Source organism: Ictidomys tridecemlineatus, chromosome 8 (assembly GCF_052094955.1).
Source record: "Ictidomys tridecemlineatus isolate mIctTri1 chromosome 8, mIctTri1.hap1, whole genome shotgun sequence".
Lineage (NCBI taxonomy): Eukaryota > Metazoa > Chordata > Mammalia > Rodentia > Sciuridae > Ictidomys > Ictidomys tridecemlineatus.
In genome coordinates, this window is record NC_135484.1 from 117335268 (window position 1) to 117354516 (window position 19249).

The following is a 19249-nucleotide window of genomic DNA, read 5'->3' on the forward strand; positions in this document are numbered from 1 at the left end:
TCTGACACCCATTCCCCATTCACCACACTGGCCTCTGGTCCTGTGGAGTTTATTAAAAACAAGGAAGGAAAGTCAGAGGAAGATTCACTCGTCATAGAATTTTGGCAGCTCATTCCCCAAGATTACTCGATGATCCACACCAGCAGCGGTGATAGTGACCAGGTAGATGACACCTCCACTGGAGCCATCCCGGTTCATGGCCAGAGTGATAGCTGCAGAGGATTTCAAGTTAGAGAGAGGAGGAGAGAATGACTTAGCTTCAAAAATCTTTTCCTTCCCCTCCGGTCCACCTCAAAACCCCGCTTCCAGAGAGGCATATTTAGTGGTGAACTGGTAAACCAGCTTCAGAAAAGCAACCAAAAAGAAGCCTTCATATGTAGCACCCACTCATGCCCTTGGTTTAGATGTGGCCACTGATGAGTTTCAAACTACCAACAGATTAACAAGAAGTTCCAAACCCTCGGATATTCAACAGTCAGCCCTCATGCATTGGCATGAGCCAGCCCAGCACACCACTGGTTCCTACGAGGACCACATATCCTCGCTTATTTTGTTCTGAACAGTTCTGATTTACCCCTATTGTCCTCAAACCCCATTCAGTCTTATATTTGTCCTTCCCAATTTCCCTTTCAAAGTGTCCCAGTTTGGACATTAAATTAAGTGGCCATCTATGTTCCTGTTCCTCGTAACCTACTTTCTTCCCACGTGCAGCCTCCCACCCCCAGGTTACCTCCCGCATGGTTAGTTACCATCTGTGGTGAAGCGCCTGCACTCCTCAGGGGTCATGCCTGGTTTATATGCTGCATCCACGTAACCGTAGATGTAGGTGCTGCCAGATCCACCAATGGCAAAGGGCTGTCGAGTCAGCATTCCTCCCAGGGTTCCATATACCTGGCAGCGGAGGCACCCTCAGGTCAGACCAAAGAATCATAGAGCCACTCGTTCCCATTGAGTCAAGCAGGTCGTCTCTGCACCCTGTAGGGAAGCCCCTGTTTTTCATATCCCCAACAGTTGAGGCTGTAGTGTACTTTTTAAGAGGCAGTGTCTTTGGAACTCATTGCTGGAATGACTTATGATCTCCATCTCCTGTGTAGGGAGAGGGGAAACCCCCAAGAAGGGGGTGCCTTGGGAGGGACTCACCTGGCCCCCTTCACGTTGGTCCCAGCCAGCTACCATGAGGTGTGCCGACAAGTCTTCCTTATATTTGTAGGTGATATTCCTTATCACATTTGCAGCAGCCAGAACCAGTGGAGGTTCTTCCAGTTCCAACCTGAAGGAGATATTAGGAATAAGGGTTGATAACATTTTCTTAAGTCCCACCCTCCTGTGCCGTTACTGTCATCCCTGCCAAGTGACACTTGAACCTACAGCTGCAATAGTTCAAACTCCAGTTTCTCTCCCTCATCTACAGAGAAACTAGAGAGCCACACCACCAATTTGTAAGGAGCTTTCAGTTATTCACCCTCTTCCACTCAGCTCCACCCCACCCACCTTGCAATGGTACAAGTCTCTTTTGGTTGCAAGGGCCCTGCCCTTACGGGGAAAAGCAGATAAGCTTCACCTCAGTCCTAGGGACTTTGATTTCTCATGTGGTGACTGCCTGATATTATGGTGGGCCCCACATCATTGTTTTCTTCCTAATGAGTTTTCTTAGGATAGTATTTACAGTTTTCAAACGGCTTTCACATTTATCATTTGATTCTCAAAACAGCCATCTGGGGAATCAGGGTAGGTACTATTTACTCCACTTTACAGATGTGGAAACTGTTCAAAGCTAATAGAAACAGAAGCTGAAACATTGCTCCTGGAACAAGATACTTCATCTGGAGTCAGGTCCCCAGGGTGTCATACCCATGCAACTCCAGCTGGTAGGCGGCCATGTCCGCAATGGCTTGGGCATCAGCGGCTGAACCAGAGAGGGCACAGTAGATACGATGGTGTAGAGGGGACAGCTTGTCAAACACCCGGTTGACCACTGCCTCTCTGTTGGGAAACAGCCAATGGTCATTAATGTTAGAGTTGCAGGAATTTTGGGGGCTAATCATCTATTGTTTCTCAAGGTTATTTGAAAAGAGAATAGCATGAAATTTAATGCTTGGATTAAAGCAGCCAACAAAAATAAAATAACCTCAGATAAAATAATCACTCTATTAATCATTATTAATTAGACTTCTTTTCAGACTTAGATTTTACAACAAAACAAATATACAGAGTTAAGAAACATGTGCCTCATGAATTTTTCTTCCCTATTAATCATCTTGGAGGAGTTCTGTTCTACAGAACATAAAGTAAGTAATACTGATCTAATCCTATATACTCATGTTGCATGTGAGAAAACTGGCTAGGAGGGGAGAAGAGACAAAATTAAATGAAAATGTAAAAATGAGAAGTGAGATGCTTACTTGATGAAGCCATCTTGTTTATCCTTAAACACAGATGGAAGAAGACTCCTCAGAAACCTACAGCCTGTGCCACATTCAGACCCTAGTCCTTTACACTTATCCTGACATATGACAAGGACAGGCTATTTAGGCACTCAGACCCTAGATCCTCCTCCATGAATTCAGCACCCATACATCTACCCAAGGTCATAGTATAGTGGATTTTTTAAAAGGTCAGCTTCATTTCCTGAAAGCTCTAACCTATCAGGTTTTTTCACAAATGGGTCAGAAAAAATGTGTATTGGGGGCCATCATTAGCTTCCTTCCAAAGGTATACACCTTCACTGTACTCACCCTGCAGACACCCGGGAATCAGAACCCACCACGACACCCCCATCAAACTCCACTGCCATGATGGTTGTCTGCAGAGACACAGAGTATGAAATGTCAGAGCAGGAAAAGTCCCCATCCCTTAAGCTATAGAACAGGAAACATTCCCGGAGAGGGAAGGTGACTGGCTCAAGGTCACACAGTAGTTCAGGCCAGAGCTGACTCCTAGCACAGGATTTTTTTCCCCCTACATCTTTCTTCTTTCTCTACTGTTTCATTCAGCTATAGGCAAATGTCATAGCCTGGCTCTAAGACCGCACAGAAAGAACTATCTCTAAGCCCCAACTTCCCTAAGTGGAATTCTTACCACTCAAAAGAGAGGTGGAGATGAGGTTCCTAAAGGGAGAAGTGATCCTACTGAGGGGAGGGCTGGAGGGGGTTCACTTCCATGTGCTGGTGAAGAAGCCCACAAGTGAATAGTCTCCACTATCTTGTGCCTGTTGTAGGTGCAGATGTGGTCCAGATCTGATAGTGCAAGTTACTGTGAATTTGGTAAACAAGGTCAGGTCTTTTTTTGATCCCAAATCCTCTACCTCCATTCTTGCTTAATCAGAAGTGAGCTTTTTAAATTTACCAGGCAATGGAAAACATCAAGGAGGTCAGTGGTTGGCATGGCCACGGGTCAAGGTAGGAGGGAAGAAACAAGAATACATAGAAGGATTGCAAGAGGTAAATCAAAGTCTTTGCAGCCAGGGGAAGAGTCTGTACTAGGAGAGTGCTGATCTCTGTCCAGATCTCTTGACTGGATAATTTGAACTGAAATTTCCAGGTCAAGAAAAGGATTAAGGAAGAATGAAAGAGGATAAAGATATACTTTTCCAGATCTTGTTGAGTTGGAAGGAGCCTTAAAGATTCTCTGTTCAGTGGAGGAAACTGAGTCACGGAGAAGAAATTACTTAGCCAAGGTCATGCAGAATTAATAGCAGACCTGGAACTAAAACCCAGGTCTAACTCCTATCCCTTGATTGGACTTCTTGTGCTTTCCACTGCTCACCTGGCGCTGGTGAGGCATCTTGAGCTGTCCTAACTTGTACTGGGCAGATCTGCCCAGAGACAGGTAAAGAAAGAGTCCCTCCAAGTGGCTAGGACGAGAAAATTTGTGAATGTGGATCTGAAGGAGGCCGGGAGAGGAGGGAAGTGAGTGTGTGATGGCGACAAGCAGGACACCAGGGCTGCTAGCCAGAATGTCAGTTCTGATTTCAATGACCACTTCCAAAATAGTTTGGGCCGGTAGCTTTTAGAAGTGGACAGGTCTCCATGCCTTACTCTGGCCCCTAGGGAGCCTACCTCGAGTGCACTTTCTGACATACTGACTTATATATAAAGGGCCAGAGAACAGGAGTACTATATCTCAGAGGCCATCTCTTTATAACAAAACCACCTGAGGCCTAGAGTGGTGGCAGTCAGTGGTCAGAGAGCAGAAACCAGCCATATGCTTTCATATGCTCCAGGCACCCGGTATGGGCAAACTCCCCCAGCGGGCATGAAAGAGGTAAGGTAGGGAGCACGGCAGCACCTGTGCCAAGCAGGAGCCTTCCGGGAAAGAGCATCACTGACTCACATAAGGACACCTTCCTTCCTTTATTAGTGCTTGGGCTGCGAGTTACCCAGGGGCAAAGTTTTGTGTAATGAATTGGTCCTTCTGCATAAATGCTCATATTTCTTTCTTCCAAGTGCTGTCCTGCTTCATTCAGGGCACCATTTCCTTATCTCTTTGCAGTCTCCAAGCTCCTCTCTTGATTTAACTCACCCCCACTGTACACACCAGAGTGAAAGCGAAAGCGCTTCAGAGCAGCTTCCCCTTGACGCTACCAGCTAAGAGCCAAAGCTCCCTTTTCCAACACGGTCGCACGGAGACCCTGAACGTCTTCCTTATGAATAGGGGCACCTATGTTCATTGCGGAGTGCAAGCACTGGCTGCTCCAGGCTACCTCCCTAAACTTCTGGTTAGTTTCTCTATTCACTGCCCTGCTCTTCCAGGGTCCCCCTGTCTCCACCTCCCTGAGCCCTCTGCCAACCCTCAGACCCAGACTCATTACCCCAGTGTGGACTTCTCCGGTCCGGGAGAAGTCCCCGGTAGGTGCTCCAGCCCGCAGCATCCCAGCCAAACGCCGCGCTCCTTGCTGACTGGGGCACTGGTTTCCAATCAGCAGCAGCGCGCTGCCTACGGCTCGCAGCCCCGCCCCCTCACTACTTCCGCCAGGGGGCGCCGGCGAGGCGTCGCACGCTGTCTTAACCTGTGCTGGGCAGATCTGCCCGGAGACAGGTGACGAAAGAGTCCAGCCAAGAGGCTGGGGTGAGAAAATTTGTGCCCGTGGACCTGAAGGAGGCCGGGAGTGGAGGGAAGCGGCGCGCGGGGGGGTGGGGTGTGTGTGTGTGATGGCGACAATGGGGACACTAGGGCTGCTAGCCAGAATGTCGGTTCTGATTTCAATGACCACTTCCAAAATAGTTTGGGCGGGTCGCTTTTAGAAGTGGGCGGGTCTAATGAGCGGCGGCCGCTTTCGATTTCCCTTTCCCCTAAACAGCCTCACTTCTAGCAAGCGCGTCCGGCATCAGCCGGTTCCTGGGACTTTCCTAGAGCTCCGCCTTGGCCGGCGGCTCTTCCCTCCCCCAGCCGCTGGTCCGGTCGCCCACAGGATCGTGGATTCCGGCAGCAGAGACTCCGGCCCAGTCGGGAAAGCGGAGAGTCCCAGGCCGGGACCAGGGACAGCGCCTGCGAGGCAATGGCCTGTCCAAAGTGGTCCGCCCGCTGCAGGTTCTTCCGCTGCTCCGGAGCTTCCCTGGGAGCGTGGCTGGGGGCATCACTGCTACTTTCCGCCGACTGTGTGCTGCTCCGGACTGCGCTGCCCGGAATAGTCTCCCGGCTAGTGCCCTCTTCGCTGCTGCTGCTCCGGACCTGGGTGGTGGGCCTGAGCCGCTGGATCATACTGTGGCTGGGGGTCCGCGGGATCCTCAAGGCAACAGTTGGCTGCAAGGGCGGAAGCACAAGGGGCCACGGGTGGCTGGCAGTTTTGGAGCCATTGGCGGCGGCGCTGGGTTTGGCCTTGCCGGGACTTGCCTTGTTTCGAGAGCTGGGCTCGTGGGGAGCCCTCGGGGATGTTGATAGCACCAGACTGTTGCACTGGGGAAGTCGCCTGGATGCGTTCGTCCTCAGCTATGTAGCCGCACTGCCTGCAGCCGCACTGTGGCACAAGCTCGGGAGCCTCTGGGAGGCCAGCGGTCATGGAGACTCTGGGGTTGCAGTACGTCGACTTCTAGGCTGCCTGGGCTCAGAGGTGCGACGTCTCCCTCTGATCCTGGTCCTACTGGTTCTCTCCTGTCTTGGTAAGGGAGATGCAGGGCTGAAGGGAAGGATACAGGGGGCTGGGCAGGAATCCAGGGTGATGGTCCAAGAAGAGCAGTGTGGGTTCTGGGAAATGTTGATGGGTGGACCTCTACCTAGCTCAGGTCTGCAGGGACCATTCCAGGCTGGACTGGATGGGAGCAGAAGTCCTGGGCTTCAGTGCTGGCCTGGGTCCCTCTGGGCAAGTCCTTTCTCTGAGGCAGAACATCTTATTTCTAACAGGAGGGTATTTTACTGCACCATCTCCATCCTTCTTAATTAAACTCCCTGAAGGGGCTGGTAGGGCAACCACAGGATTGTGAGTTCAGTCATATTCAGTTTGGGCTATGAACTCAAAGTCTTTTTTTCTGCAGCTGCCCTGCAGGGTAATGGTAAGCCTGGAGAGGGGCAGGGAGGAGACAGTTTGAGGAGAAATGATGTGCTCAGACTTAAAGTTCGTGACTGACCCATCTCTCTTCTCTCCCAGGGGAGATGGCCATTCCATTCTTCACTGGCCGCCTCACGGACTGGATTCTACAAGATAAGACAGCTACTACTTTAACCCGAAACATCACTCTTATGTCCATTCTCACCATAGCCAGGTCTGGGAGTTGAACATTGGAACCCTGGAAAAGAGAGGGTTGGATACTGGGGAGACCATCCAAAGTGCACTCCTGCAGGCATATCTGGGACCTTCTCTTCCTTGCCTGAACATACCCTGACCCTTCTTCTCCCCCATTTCTTTTTAGTGCACTGCTGGAGTTCGTGGGCGATGGGATCTATAACAGCACAATGGGGCGTGTACATAGTCACTTTCAGGGAAAGGTGTTTCAGGCTGTCTTGCAACAGGAGACGGAGTTTTTCCAGCAGAACCAAACAGGTTTCTCATGAAATTCCTTATACACTCTTATGCTCTTTATCTCCATATAAGCTCTTTTACTTTTAATCTTGCAGATTTCCTCTGCCTTTCTTAAACCCACACATTCTTATTTATTTATTAGTTGTAGTTGGACACAATACTTTGTTTTATTTATTTACTTTTATGTGGTGCTGAGGATTGAACCCAGGGCCTCATACATGCTAGGCGGGTGCTCTACCGCTGAGCCACAAACCCAGCCCTAAACCACACATTCTTATTTGATATACCTCAGAAACAATATTGTTCTCTTTACCTTAAAAAATGTTTTCATCCAGAATTCCACATAAATCTGTCCCCATGTGTCCTAGACAGAAACTATAGAATTTGAAACCTGGGAATGTTGAGATCATGAAGTCCAACTGCCTCATGAGGTCTAGACCCTAAATGCTGAAACCTGGATAGTCATATTTGGTTAGAGGCAGACTTGGTGTTAGACCCAGCATCTTGATTCCCAATGCAGCATTCATCCTGGACTCCTGGACTGCTTCCTAGCAGCACCCTCCCTCTGGGTCTCCGGGTCTGCTGCACGACCAGTTTGAGCTCCTTCTTGTGAATAGTGTGGGATATACAAAGCTTTAAGGAAGAGAAAGCTTTTAGAGAAATATAAAATCACATGCAAACCAACTTTCTTAGAGTTGAAATGAAGGCCTTTGGCCAGGCTTTTCCTCTCTGACACTCATTTTTTCTGCATTGAGGTTCCCACACCTCCACAGACTCCTAAGCTTATTTGCCTAGCCTCCTTAGAAACCCATGTTGACACCCCAACCCTGGCATCCTGGCTCTTTGTTCATTCTTCTCATCACTCTGTGAACTGGTCTCATTCCTTCCACTCTCTTCTCCCCGACCCTGGCAGGTAACATCACCTCTCGAGTAACAGATGACACATCCTCCGTGTGTGAGTCTCTGAGTGAGGAGCTGAGCATATTGATGTGGTACCTGGTGCGAGGACTGTGTCTCTTGGGGCTCATGCTCTGGGGATCACTGACCCTCACCCTGGTCACCCTGGCTGCCCTGCCTCTGCTTTTCCTTCTGCCTGAGAAGCTGGGAAAATGGTGCCAGGTATGTCCAGGGAGTTGGCTCAACCTACACAGACCATCATCACTGACTGGGAGACTCATTTTCCCTCAGATTACTTACAGCATGACTCTCTTGGTACCTTCACTGATTCTCCATCTTCATGGAACTCCCTGTCCCTGTAGTTCCTATAATCCATGTTCACACATTGCTCAGCATTGATCTCCATGTTCTCTTCTAACTTCTGCCCACAATCTCTCCTTAAGAATATGATCCTCGGGCTGGGATGGTGGCTCAGTGGTAGAGTGCTCACCTAGCATGCATGAGGCACTGGGTTCGATCCTCAGCACCACATACAAACAAACTAATATATCCACCTAAAATTAAAGATACATATATAATAAATATTTAAAAAAAAAAAAAAAAAAAAAAAAAAAAAAAAGAATATGATCCTCAAACTATTTTGAGAATTTTTCCTCTTCCCTGCATGTCTTTAGTGTCCAGTGGTATAGTTGTGCCCCCTTGTCTTCCCTCCTGTCCCTCTTTCTCTTCCTGACTTTAATTTTTAAGAAGGTAGTTCAGATAATAGTGTCTCTTATGGTTTGCTAACCTTATGTGACATTTCTTGTCCTTGTCTTCACAGTCACTGGGAGTACAGGTGCGGGACTCTCTGGCAGATGCCAGCCAGGTGGCCATCGAGGCCCTATCAGCTATGCCTACAGTCCGGAGCTTTGCCAATGAGGAAGGCGAGGCCCAGAAGTTTAGGCAGAAGCTGGAGGAAATGAAGACGCTCAACCAAAAGGAGGCCCTGGCTTATGCATTCAACCTGTGCACCACTGATGTGAGAACCTGGAGATGAGTTGCCACTCCCTTGTCCTTTTCCTGATCTTCCTTCCATTCTTCCTGCACCAGGACATGGTTGGTTCAGAGTTTTCATCATAGCACTGAGACTCAGTTACTCTACTCGTTGTCTCTAACTTCCTTCTTCTTTTAGGGTTGCTAAGTAGCTTCTACTATGGTACACAAAGTTCACCCAACCTTGTGGATTGGAAAGATGTCATGCCTTCCAGTCCTAGGGCCTTCCTTTGCCTCTCAGCAAAAGCTAAGGGAGTCATAAATTTCTGCACCTGGGCCCACTTCATAGTGGTGCTGTGCCCATATGCTAGTGAGAGCCATGGGAATACTAGAAGCCAGGGATCAGGGGCATCTGTGATGTAATGTAAAGGGAACTGAACAGCAATCAGCAGTCCTGGCTTGATGCTGCCGTTTACTAGCTCTGAGTACAGGCAAGTAACTTACCTTCTCTGAGGCTGTTTCCTCATTTAGAAAAATGGAAATGATAGACCCTCCTTTACAGGGACTCTTGATACTAATATTAGCTGACAGCATATTCATGAAAGTCTTTTTGTGAAGAGTAAAATGCTCCCCAAATAAGTTGATAATGGTGATGTGAGGATCTGTATTTGAGTCAGACTCTGTGGATTCTCTGGTTCATTCTTCCTTTCTACTTATGGAGCCTGCTACTATAGATTGAGAGAAAGGGACTTTATCTCTCCGTTATATTAACCACTCTGGTTCTTTGTGTCCCTTCCATAATTCTTCTTTTTAAAAGTCTCTCTGTGTGGTCTCTCCATAGATCTCAGGGCTGCTGCTGAAGGTGGGAATCCTATACATTGGTGGGCAGATGGTGACAACAGGGACTGTAAGCAGTGGGAACCTCGTTGCATTTGTTCTCTACCAGATACAGTTCACCGGTGCTGTCAAGGTGAGGTCCCTCCAGTTTCACTCCCCAGTGCCATTCCTTCTCCATCCCATCACACCTGTGTTCCTTTCCTTCCACTCTTTACCCTTCTCACGTCATATAATGCTGGCAAGTAGGTTAGGACTCCCCACTGCCCCTCTCACATTCATATCTCTCCTACAGGTGCTGCTTTCCACCTATCCCCGGGTACAGAAGGCTATAGGTTCCTCAGAGAAAATATTTGAATATCTGGACCGGACTCCTCGCTGCCCACCCAGGGGTCTATTGATTCCCTCAAACATGGAGAGCCTTGTCCAGTTCCAAGATGTCTCCTTTGCCTATCCTAATGATCCAGATGTCCCAGTGCTGCAGGTATAGCCTCTCAATCTCTGTATTCCAGCCACCTCACCTTAACCTCTGTCATCCTAAATTTTCTTTCTGCTTCTAGCCTGCTAAACATCAAACCCAATCCTTCTTAAGCTGTAAAAGACATTGATAAGGCTGGATATGGTGGCACATGCCTGTAATCCCAGTGGCTTGGGAGGCTAAGGTAATAGGATCACTAGTTCAGAGCCAGCCTCAGCAACTTAATGAGGCCTTAAGCAACTTAGTGAGAACTATCTAAAACAAAACAACAAAACAAAAAACGCTGGGGATGTGGCTCAGTGGTTGAGTGCCTCTGGGTTCGATCCCTGGTACCAAAATAAATAAGTAAAAAATAAACAGGCATTGGTAAGCATATCTGTTCCATAAATCTTCCCCAAACTCAGGGATTAGTTTGAACTTCCAAGGAGAATGGGAAAAGAGGTTTTAAAGAGAAGACTCTCATGTTCCAAGGACTTGCTCACCAAAATATGTGTTCCTGGTCTTCTTTCTTTTCTTGTGTGATTAAGAATGTGATTTTTTTTTTTTCTGCTTCCTGGTGGTATCCAGTATCATGTGTGTGGCATAGTGGTGCTTTTCTTTACCTTCTTCTTTGTCTCATCTCCCATCTTTTCTCCTTGGGGAGGTATCATCCCAGAAGTCTGCATATGGGCTAGTAAGAATTCCTATATGTCAAGGCTGGGGTTGTGGCTCAGTGGTAGAGCGCTTGCCTCGCTTGTGTGAGGCACTGTGTTCAATCCCCGGCACCACATAAAATGAAAATAAACAAAAATAAAGGTATTGTGTCATTTTACTTATTTTAAGAAAATAAGTTATATTTGCTTAAAATTTATCTATCTATCTATATCTATATATCTATCTATATCATATAGATAGATATTTAAGAATTCCTATATGTCCTCATTTTCTCCTTTCTTCTCTGGGGTAAGACGTCATGCTAAGTAACAAGACAATGACAGTCTTTTTTTTTTTTTTTTTTTTTTGAGAGAGAGAGAGAGGAGAGAGAGAGATAGAGAGAGAATTTTTAATATTTATTTTTTAGTTCTCAGTGGACACAACATCTTTGTTGGTATGTGGTGCTGAGGATCGAACCCGGGCCGCACGCATGCTAGACGAGCGAGTGCGCTACTGCTTGAGCCACATCCCCAGCCCGACAATGACAGTCTTAATGTTAGAGTCCTTGATTAGAGTGCCTCTTATTGTGATTCTCTGACTTCCAGGGGCTGACATTCACCCTATATCCTGGTAAAGTGACAGCACTAGTGGGACCCAATGGATCAGGGAAGAGCACTGTGGCTGCCCTGCTGCAGAATCTTTACCAGCCCACCATGGGCCAGCTGCTGCTGGATGGGGAGCCCCTTCCTCAATATGAACATCGCTACCTGCACAGACAGGTGAGCAAGAAGATGGCATGGGGAAGAAGGGGAGCGCCAACCTAAAAGAGCATTGTCATTGAAGTGAAAGGAAGGTTAGGGATGATTAGGAGACTTTGGGTGGATATGGAAGTGTGGTCAGGAGAGGAATGTAATTTTATGATATGCTGTCAATCATGAGTGTCCTGTCTCCAGATAGCTATACTCCTCTGTTACTTGTTCTGTGATTCTTCACCATATCTTAGGTGGCTGCAGTGGGACAAGAACCACAGCTGTTTGGAAGAAGTATTCAAGAAAATATTGCCTATGGTCTGATCCAGAAGCCAACTATGGAGGAGATAAAAAGTGCTGCAATACAGTCTGGAGCCCATAGTTTCATTTCTGGGCTCCCTCAGGGCTATGACACAGGTACCCATTCATCTTACCACCTGAACACTTTTACCCTTCTGAAACCCCAGTAGTCTTATCTTTATTATTCCATTCCTCCTGTCCCGTGGACATCAATTTGAAGTTGTAAGATCTTGTTGCTGTGGTGGCTTCAGAGTCTCAGAACTCTGCCCACCCTCCCAGAACCTCCCCTGTCCAGTTGTATCCATCAGTCCTTGGTGTGTGTTTGTGTGTGTGTGTGTGTGTGTTTGCACACGTAAACACATGGGTCTATCCAGCTGTCATCTGGGCTCTTGTCTCTGCAGAGGTAGGTGAGGCTGGGGGCCAGCTGTCAGGAGGTCAGCGACAGGCAGTGGCCTTGGCCCGAGCATTGATTCGGAAGCCACGTGTACTCATTCTAGATGACGCCACGAGTGCCCTGGATGCAAACAGCCAGTTACGGGTAAGACAGCCATCTTCTTAATGCCTAGATCCCACTGAACCTTACTTCCTTTACTCATCCTACATTAGTTACACCAATGTTATAATTATCCAAACTGGTCCTTGGAATTTTCAGTTCCCATTAGCTTTTCCCCCAAGACATTCAGAACCAGTTAAAAGAGATTATCTCTGAATCCATAAAGGCAAACATAAAGAAAAGACTATTCTAAAATTAATATTAATTAATCCTGTACTTATGTACTAGACTTGCTACTACTTTATAGTACTGTGTCATCAATTTATTAATCATGATTCCTTGTGAGCTGGACATTATTGTCCTCTTCTACAGATACAATGGAGGCTAAGAGAGGTTGAATAACCTGCTGTTTGGCCTGGACCCAAATTCAGATTTGTCTGACTTGAGTGCAAATGCTTTTTACTACTACTAAATTATATTTGCTAAAAATCTAAAAAAAAAAAAAAATTCCTGCTTGGTACAGTGGCATGTGCCTATAATTTCATTGATTTAGGAGGCTGAAGCATGAGGCTCCAAATTTAAAGCTAACCTAAGCAATTTAGTGAGACCCTGTCTCAAAATAAAAAATAAAAAGAGCTGGGGATGTGGCTCAGTGGTTAAGCACCCCTTAGTTCAATCCTCAGTACCAAAAATAACATAAAATAAAATAAAGTAATCCTGGTCCATAGGCAGAGAGGAGATTTAGTTTCACCATGAGATTCCTACTTTGTACCGCCTCATGTGAATGAATATTCCTTAATAAAACAAAGGTTCGACAGAGAAACACTCAAAACAGGAATCTTCAGTGCCCTTGGGGTTGTTGGAAGACCAGACAGTGACCCTGTGAGGTCTGTCCTAGCCCTGGAAACATAGATGGATGGTTCTTGTGCTGGGAGTGAGGGGTCCCGTCCTGACAGGGTTTCTGTCTTTCCTCAGGTGCAGCAACTCCTGTATGAAAGCCCAGAGCGTTTCTCTCGCTCTGTACTTCTTATCACCCAGAATCTCAGCTTGGTGGAGCAGGCTGACCACATCCTCTTTCTGAAAGGAGGCACCATCTGTGAGGAGGGAACCCACCAGCAGCTCATGGAGAATAGGGGATGCTACTTCGACATGGTGCAGGCTCCTGCAGGTGCTCCAGAATGAAAGACTTCTCCACCTGCACATTACCTTTCCCTCCATTTTCTTCTGTTCTCTGTGGTGGAGAACTTGGGAGCAAAGGTCCTACCAAAGCTATAGAGTGGGCAGCTGCTGCTAGGAAGAGTTACATGTTAAGACGTAACCTCCTGGGTGATTCTTGAAATTTGTATGTGTGTTACTTCTTCTCCAAGCTCCTCTTGATAATAAAGACTTCCTGGAAGACAAACAGGATTTTGTAAACCCTCCATGGGTTTAGAGATACATTTGATGCTTTGGTCTGAATAGCACTCTAAAAATGAGAAGAAATATTCAGAATGTACAGAAAGGGGAGACCAGCAGCCTTCAATATGTCCAAAGGCATATGCTGGCCCATAAGTACTCTGTGGGTTCTTGATATTTATAATAAAGTTGGTGTTTTGTACTGTGATTTCTGCTGTTTCCGGCACCCCAAGAGTTCAACACCTTTTGCAGTGTACTTTTAGGAAGGTCTTCTTTTAGTATTATTAATATTTGACAGCCCTAGGGGCACCATCCTCTCCCCCAATATTTTATTTCTGTGGTCACCCCTCTATTCCCCCACACTGGTCTGCTCCCAAGGATGAGCAAGACTCTGATGTGGTCCTCCTCAGGACACCAGCAGCTGCAGCTGAGAGCCGGCTCTTTCAGAACTGGAACACCGAGGGCGAACCCAAGGGAGGAAGCGCAAGCGCGCGAGCAGGGGCTAGCAGGGCTTCACACCACCCACCCGGTTCACTTAGATCCTTTCTGTGAGGCTCACCCAGTTCAGAGTGGCACCTGCCCCCGGGGTAATCTCAGAGTAGTGGGCGGGCTTATCTAGTAAATTTCTTCCATTCAGGGAGGGCCAGGGTGTGTGACGTTAACAGTTGCTGGGCAGATGAGGCCGACACAGGTTGCAAGAAGAGGCGGGGATTCAACTCTGCAGCGTTTTATTGCAGTCAGGAGCCAGGCGAGGAGAGGTGGGCCGAAAGGCATGTTCTTGTGGGTGGCCTCTGGTTAGGAGACCGTTGAACCAGGAGGGGCCCGACAAGGGACCACGTGGAAAGAGATTCAGAGACTCTCCTTCTCCTTGGGACCTGGTACAATGCGGTACATTCTTTCCGGTGGCCCCAGACGCAGTGTCCCCACCGTCCCCGCCATCTACTTCTACTCTCCTCTGATTTTTATAGAAAGATGCTAACAGGAACACTGTCCCTCACCCTCATATGCCCCGACATGAAACCGCCTCCTGCCCCTTGCAGACTTGCACCTTTCTGATTGAGGCTACGTCTTTAGGTGACACGACCCTGCCCACTCCTTGGCTGTTTCCAGCGGATGCTGCCTGGTGTCTCTCACTGTAATCTACTCCAAGAGGGCGTCCGAAGGCGCGCTCTCCCCACCCTTCGGATAGCCCATCATCGTTTGTCGACCTCTGTGATGCGGAGAAGAGACGTCTGTCCCCAGTATAGTACTCTTGGTTCAGACATCCCCTGGCCTTTTCTCGGAAAGGGCAGGGGGATGTGGGAAAAAAAAAAAAATTCTGGTTCCCTCCCCTTGGTGCCACGGCTTTCGCTTTCACTTCCTCCTCTGAGAGTCGTCGGATCTCCGGGTGTTAAGCGATCATGGCGCTGCTGGACGTGTGCGGAGCCCCCGGAGGGCAGCGGCCCGACTGGGTTGTCCCCGTTGCCGGAAACAGGCATCGCTCCGACCCGGGACACTACAGTTTCTCTATGCGAACTCCGGAGCTCGCCCTCCCCCGGGGAATGCAGGTGAGGGTGGCGGGAAACCCTAAGCGTGGAGGAAGGAGGGTCTGTTTTGAGGTTGCCTTGCCAGAGGCGGGAAACGCCTAGGGGGTGATCCTTCAGCGAAGAAGAGCAGCATCCAGGGCCGGCCCAGAGAGGAGCCCACAGGAGCGTGGGTACCTGAGGGCTAGCAAGTGCAGTCGAGGACAAAAAGTTAGGGATGAGGTTGGGACGCCCTTCCCACAGCAAGAGAGCTTTCCTCCCCCTTCTCCACCACACACAAGCCTTTTTCATTAAGTTGTCACATTGTATAAGGGCTGTTCAGGGTCTTGGAAGACCTGTGAACTTTGGTGGCTAGTCTGGTCTCAGCAACTCACAGTGTGTCCGAGAACAAGTCATTCAGTCTAGGTTTCAAGCCCCTCTTCCTTAAAATGAGAATATGTTCATAAAACGACCTATCAATGGGGGAAAACCCCTTAAAATCATTCTTAAACATTTTTAGTTATGGCAACATTTGTTTTCCTTCATTTCTGTGGCACTGGAAAGTGGAAACGTTTGGTGCCCTGTGCTGCTTTTTTTTCCTTCTCCCAAGTCATTTCATTCCAGAATTGGTTTCTAACTATCACATATATTGGTGGCTCGAGAATTCTTACACATCTTATTCCCAGCCCTCTTTAATAAAACAGTTTTCTTCGGAGTTTCCTGCTATAGAAGTGTTCAGTGCCCCTTTCTCTTCCTCTTTCTCTCTCATAGCCCACTGAATTCCTGCAGTCCTTGGGTAGGGATGAAGAAAGAAATGTCCAGATTGAGATGGCCCATGGCACAACCACACTGGCCTTCAAGTTCCAGCATGGAGTTATTGTAGCAGTGGATTCCCGGGCCTCGGCCGGAAGTTACATTGGTGAGTGTGCAGGCTTCTTCAGCAGAATCTGAAGAGCTGGGCCCTCTTCTCAGCAGGAGCCCAATGTTTGCACCAAAGCCAAAGCAGATATTGATCTAAGGCACATAAGAAGAATTGTGGGGTCATTCTGCCTCGATCAAAACTCTGTCTTCTTTCAGCCACCTTAAGGGTGAACAAGGTGATTGAGATTAATCCCTACCTGCTTGGCACCATGTCTGGCTGTGCAGCAGACTGTCAGTACTGGGAGCGCCTGTTGGCCAAGGAGTGCAGGTGGGTGAGGCCTCACACTCCCTTTCTTAGTCTAGTAGTTGATTCCTGGGTCTCCTAGATCACTGCTCCTCGCCCTTGTCCCCTGTGGTCTATATTAATGCTAAAAGAGTACTTCCCAAACAGCCTTTGAGTGATAAAAGCCTCCCAAATCTTCATCTGTACTGCTGCCTATAAACCAAATATTTTCTCAATTATTTAGTGTGGACACTATCAGCTGTGATGATGTAGTATCATTTACTAGGTTTTAAAAATGTGTTTTAGATACTTTACATTCCACATCTTTCCTCGATCCTTGGAGCCTATAAAATAATTCCTTCCAAGTATTTAGCTTTTAATCATTTCCTGATTCATCAGGTGGGAGAGAGCTAAACTCCCTCCTCCACCTCCTGTCCTCATACAGGCTGTACTACTTGCGGAATGGGGAGCGGATCTCAGTGTCAGCTGCCTCCAAACTGCTCTCCAACATGATGTGTCAGTACCGGGGTATGGGCCTCTCCATGGGCAGTATGATCTGTGGCTGGGACAAGAAGGTGGGTACTCTCCATTTCCCATGATCCTCCAGCACAGATAAGTGAGCCCTTCTGCCTGCTACCCTCCCACTTCTGCCTGGACAAGATGTACAGCATATAGAATGTTTGATTCTAGAACTGTTTCAGTATATGCACAGGCTATTTCTTGGTCCAGATGTGGACACTTTATGTACTTCATAAACTATTTTGCTAAAATAGCTGAATCCCAGTTTTGTTTTTCCTTTTATTTCTAAAGTGATTTTTACCAAATCCTAATTATCCTAATTCAAATGTTCTTATGGTAATTTTCATTCTTTTGAAAACTTTTTATGACTCACCCTTAAGCCTCTATGTTACCTACATTTCCTTTTCAAATTCAATTCAGAACTTTGTTTCATCCTACAGGGTCCAGGACTTTACTATGTGGATGAAAATGGGACTCGACTCTCAGGACATATGTTCTCCACGGGTAGTGGGAACAGTTATGCCTACGGGGTTATGGACAGTGGCTATCGGCCCAATCTTAGTACTGAAGAAGCCTATGACCTTGGTCGCAGGGCTATTGTTCATGCCACTCACAGAGACAGCTATTCTGGAGGCGTTGTTAATAGTAAGAGACTGATAATCCCACCATCATGCCTGGGAATTGGGATTTAATTTTAGGGTACTCAGGGGAGGCAGAGTGGTAGGGAGGAGGTTTTCAGAGTAAGAAGTGCCCAGTAATAAGCGTTTTGAGCATGTGTGTGTGTGTGTGTGTGTGTGTGTGTTTGTGGGTCTGTGTGTGCACATGTGTATTCTTGTTGCCTTCAACATAAAACTGTGAACAGGAACTTGCTGAAGGGAAGGGTGACTCCATGCTCTTCTCTCATTTGTCCACAGTGTACCATATGAAGGAAGACGGTTGGGTGAAAGTGGAAAGTACAGATGTCAGTGACCTGCTGCACCAGTACCGGGATGCCAGTCAGTAATGGTGGAGACTGGGCAGGCCTCCTCGGGCTAGCCTGGTAGACTCAGGGAGCTGGTCATCCTAAGTCCCAGAAAAAGGAGTAGCCCCACCAAAGCCAGAGATAGAGAACTGGCTCCGCAGTCAGTGGGGACCTGGAGGGTTGGACCCAGCTCATCCTTTTTTGTGTTCTTTATTTCAGGGAGCATCCCTCCTGGGTGCCCCCTAAGCCCAATAAAGTAAAAACGGTTATAAATGCATCTGTGTTGTGTGCTGAGGAATGGGGACTGTGGTTTTATTTGGCAGGTTGGAGTAGAGGGGAGGAAATCGAGACACTTTTCCAGAGAAGGGACTTAGATTCTTACCGAAGAAATGCGGTCTGACCATATAGTTTTTCTCTCTAGGACCTCAGGAGGACTGATGATGTTCTCTTTGGACACTTATTTGCAATTTCATTTAACTCAGGGTCCTTTCTAAAGAGACATTATCTGGAGACTCCTATGTGGTCTGTTATTAACTTTCTGGGCTACTTGGGGGGAGGGCACCTAGAACAGCTGGTTTTTGACTGTAAAATGGAATGAAAAAGTTTCCACCTCACATATGTGTGGTAGTTGTAAATACTGTACCACTTAACCCTAAGCAACACCTTGGAAGTATTGTTTTTTGAATGTAAGATGGGCATTTAGGGTGATTGGAAGTTGACAGAATCATCATGATTGAAGAGGAAGAAGACATAAACAGGAATCAAGTGGGGAATATGAGGTAAAAATAAAAGATCCAGGTTAGAAACAAAACAAAACAAAACAAGACAGATACAGTGAGATTCTCTGATTCACACAGGAGCTGCAGGAAGGAGCATGGACCACATCTTGGTCAGAAAAGAGGTGGTTAAAGGAGCCGCTTAACAGTTGGGAGCAGCTGGGAAAAGACCCTTAAGACCCCAGAGCAAATAAGTTCAGAGACATTTTAATAATTATCTACTTCAACACTTTCCTGCAACTATTTTCAACTTTAAATGTTACACAAATAACTTTTTAAAAGGGGAGTTTGGAATCCAAGTGATCACTGCTTTGAGGTTTTTATGCATGTATTTTTCAAGTTTTGGGTGTAGTTTCAACCGGAAGAGAGTCATTTCTGAAGTGAATGAATTTGCAGTTTCTATAGATAGGCTCTGGGTCAAGTAGAACCTGAAGAAACCTAATGGCATTTTTCTTTTTTGTAATGGAATTGAACCCAGGGCACTTCACCACTGAGCCCTTTTTTTTTATCTATCAGCCCTTTTATTTATTTATTTTTTGAAGAACTTATTTATTGTTGTAGATGGACACAATACCTTTATTTTATTTATTTTTTTAATGTGGTGCCGAGGATAAAACCCAGTGCCTCACACCTGCTAGGCA

At 47.2% G+C, this 19249-nt stretch overlaps 3 protein-coding genes across 4 annotated transcripts; 2 read left to right on the top strand and 1 right to left on the bottom strand.

Moving 5' to 3' along the window:
- Positions 1-35: 35 nt before the first annotated feature.
- On the bottom strand, positions 36-4970 carry Psmb9 (proteasome 20S subunit beta 9). 2 transcript variants are annotated; one of them, XM_005318841.4, is made up of 6 exons: positions 4811-4970; positions 2736-2803; positions 1852-1983; positions 1141-1270; positions 750-891; positions 36-212 (listed from the first exon to the last, which is right to left on the bottom strand). In XM_005318841.4, the coding sequence occupies exons 1-6, from the start codon at positions 4868-4870 to the stop codon at positions 85-87; spliced, it is 660 nt and encodes a 219-aa protein (XP_005318898.1). In that variant the 5' UTR covers positions 4871-4970; the 3' UTR covers positions 36-84. The 2 variants fall into 2 exon arrangements, with proteins under 2 accessions (XP_005318898.1, XP_077876355.1); XM_078020229.1 differs by lacking the exon at positions 2736-2803 and having other exon boundaries at positions 4811-4931.
- A 187-nt stretch (positions 4971-5157) lies between these two features.
- Positions 5158-13914, top strand: Tap1 (transporter 1, ATP binding cassette subfamily B member). Its single transcript, XM_005318839.5, has 11 exons — positions 5158-6098; positions 6584-6698; positions 6846-6976; positions 7869-8074; positions 8673-8870; positions 9666-9794; positions 9954-10142; positions 11375-11548; positions 11773-11935; positions 12220-12356; positions 13287-13914. Exons 1-11 carry the CDS (start codon positions 5498-5500, stop codon positions 13491-13493), a joined length of 2250 nt encoding a protein of 749 aa, XP_005318896.2. The 5' UTR covers positions 5158-5497; the 3' UTR covers positions 13494-13914.
- A 559-nt stretch (positions 13915-14473) lies between these two features.
- Positions 14474-18109, top strand: Psmb8 (proteasome 20S subunit beta 8). The gene is made up of 6 exons (XM_005318842.5): positions 14474-15253; positions 15980-16127; positions 16286-16397; positions 16798-16927; positions 17312-17516; positions 17786-18109. The coding sequence occupies exons 1-6, from the start codon at positions 15107-15109 to the stop codon at positions 17872-17874; spliced, it is 831 nt and encodes a 276-aa protein (XP_005318899.2). The 5' UTR covers positions 14474-15106; the 3' UTR covers positions 17875-18109.
- The last annotated feature ends 1140 nt before the right edge of the window (positions 18110-19249 follow it).

Coding starts and splice junctions, on each gene's coding strand:
- Psmb9 (XM_005318841.4), bottom strand. CDS start 4,870: ATGCTGCGGGCTGGAGCACCTACCGGGGACTTCTCCCGGACCGGAGAA. Junction 2,804..4,810: donor CCGGAGAAGTCCACACTGGG/GTAATGAGTCTG, acceptor GTGTCTCTGCAG/ACAACCATCATGGCAGTGGA. Junction 1,271..1,851: donor TACCAGCTGGAGTTGCATGG/GTATGACACCCT, acceptor TATCTCCTTCAG/GTTGGAACTGGAAGAACCTC.
- Tap1 (XM_005318839.5), top strand. CDS start 5,498: ATGGCCTGTCCAAAGTGGTCCGCCCGCTGCAGGTTCTTCCGCTGCTCC. Junction 6,977..7,868: donor TTTCCAGCAGAACCAAACAG/GTTTCTCATGAA, acceptor CGACCCTGGCAG/GTAACATCACCTCTCGAGTA. Junction 9,795..9,953: donor AGTTCACCGGTGCTGTCAAG/GTGAGGTCCCTC, acceptor TCTCTCCTACAG/GTGCTGCTTTCCACCTATCC.
- Psmb8 (XM_005318842.5), top strand. CDS start 15,107: ATGGCGCTGCTGGACGTGTGCGGAGCCCCCGGAGGGCAGCGGCCCGAC. Junction 16,128..16,285: donor CTCGGCCGGAAGTTACATTG/GTGAGTGTGCAG, acceptor GTCTTCTTTCAG/CCACCTTAAGGGTGAACAAG. Junction 16,398..16,797: donor CTGTTGGCCAAGGAGTGCAG/GTGGGTGAGGCC, acceptor GTCCTCATACAG/GCTGTACTACTTGCGGAATG.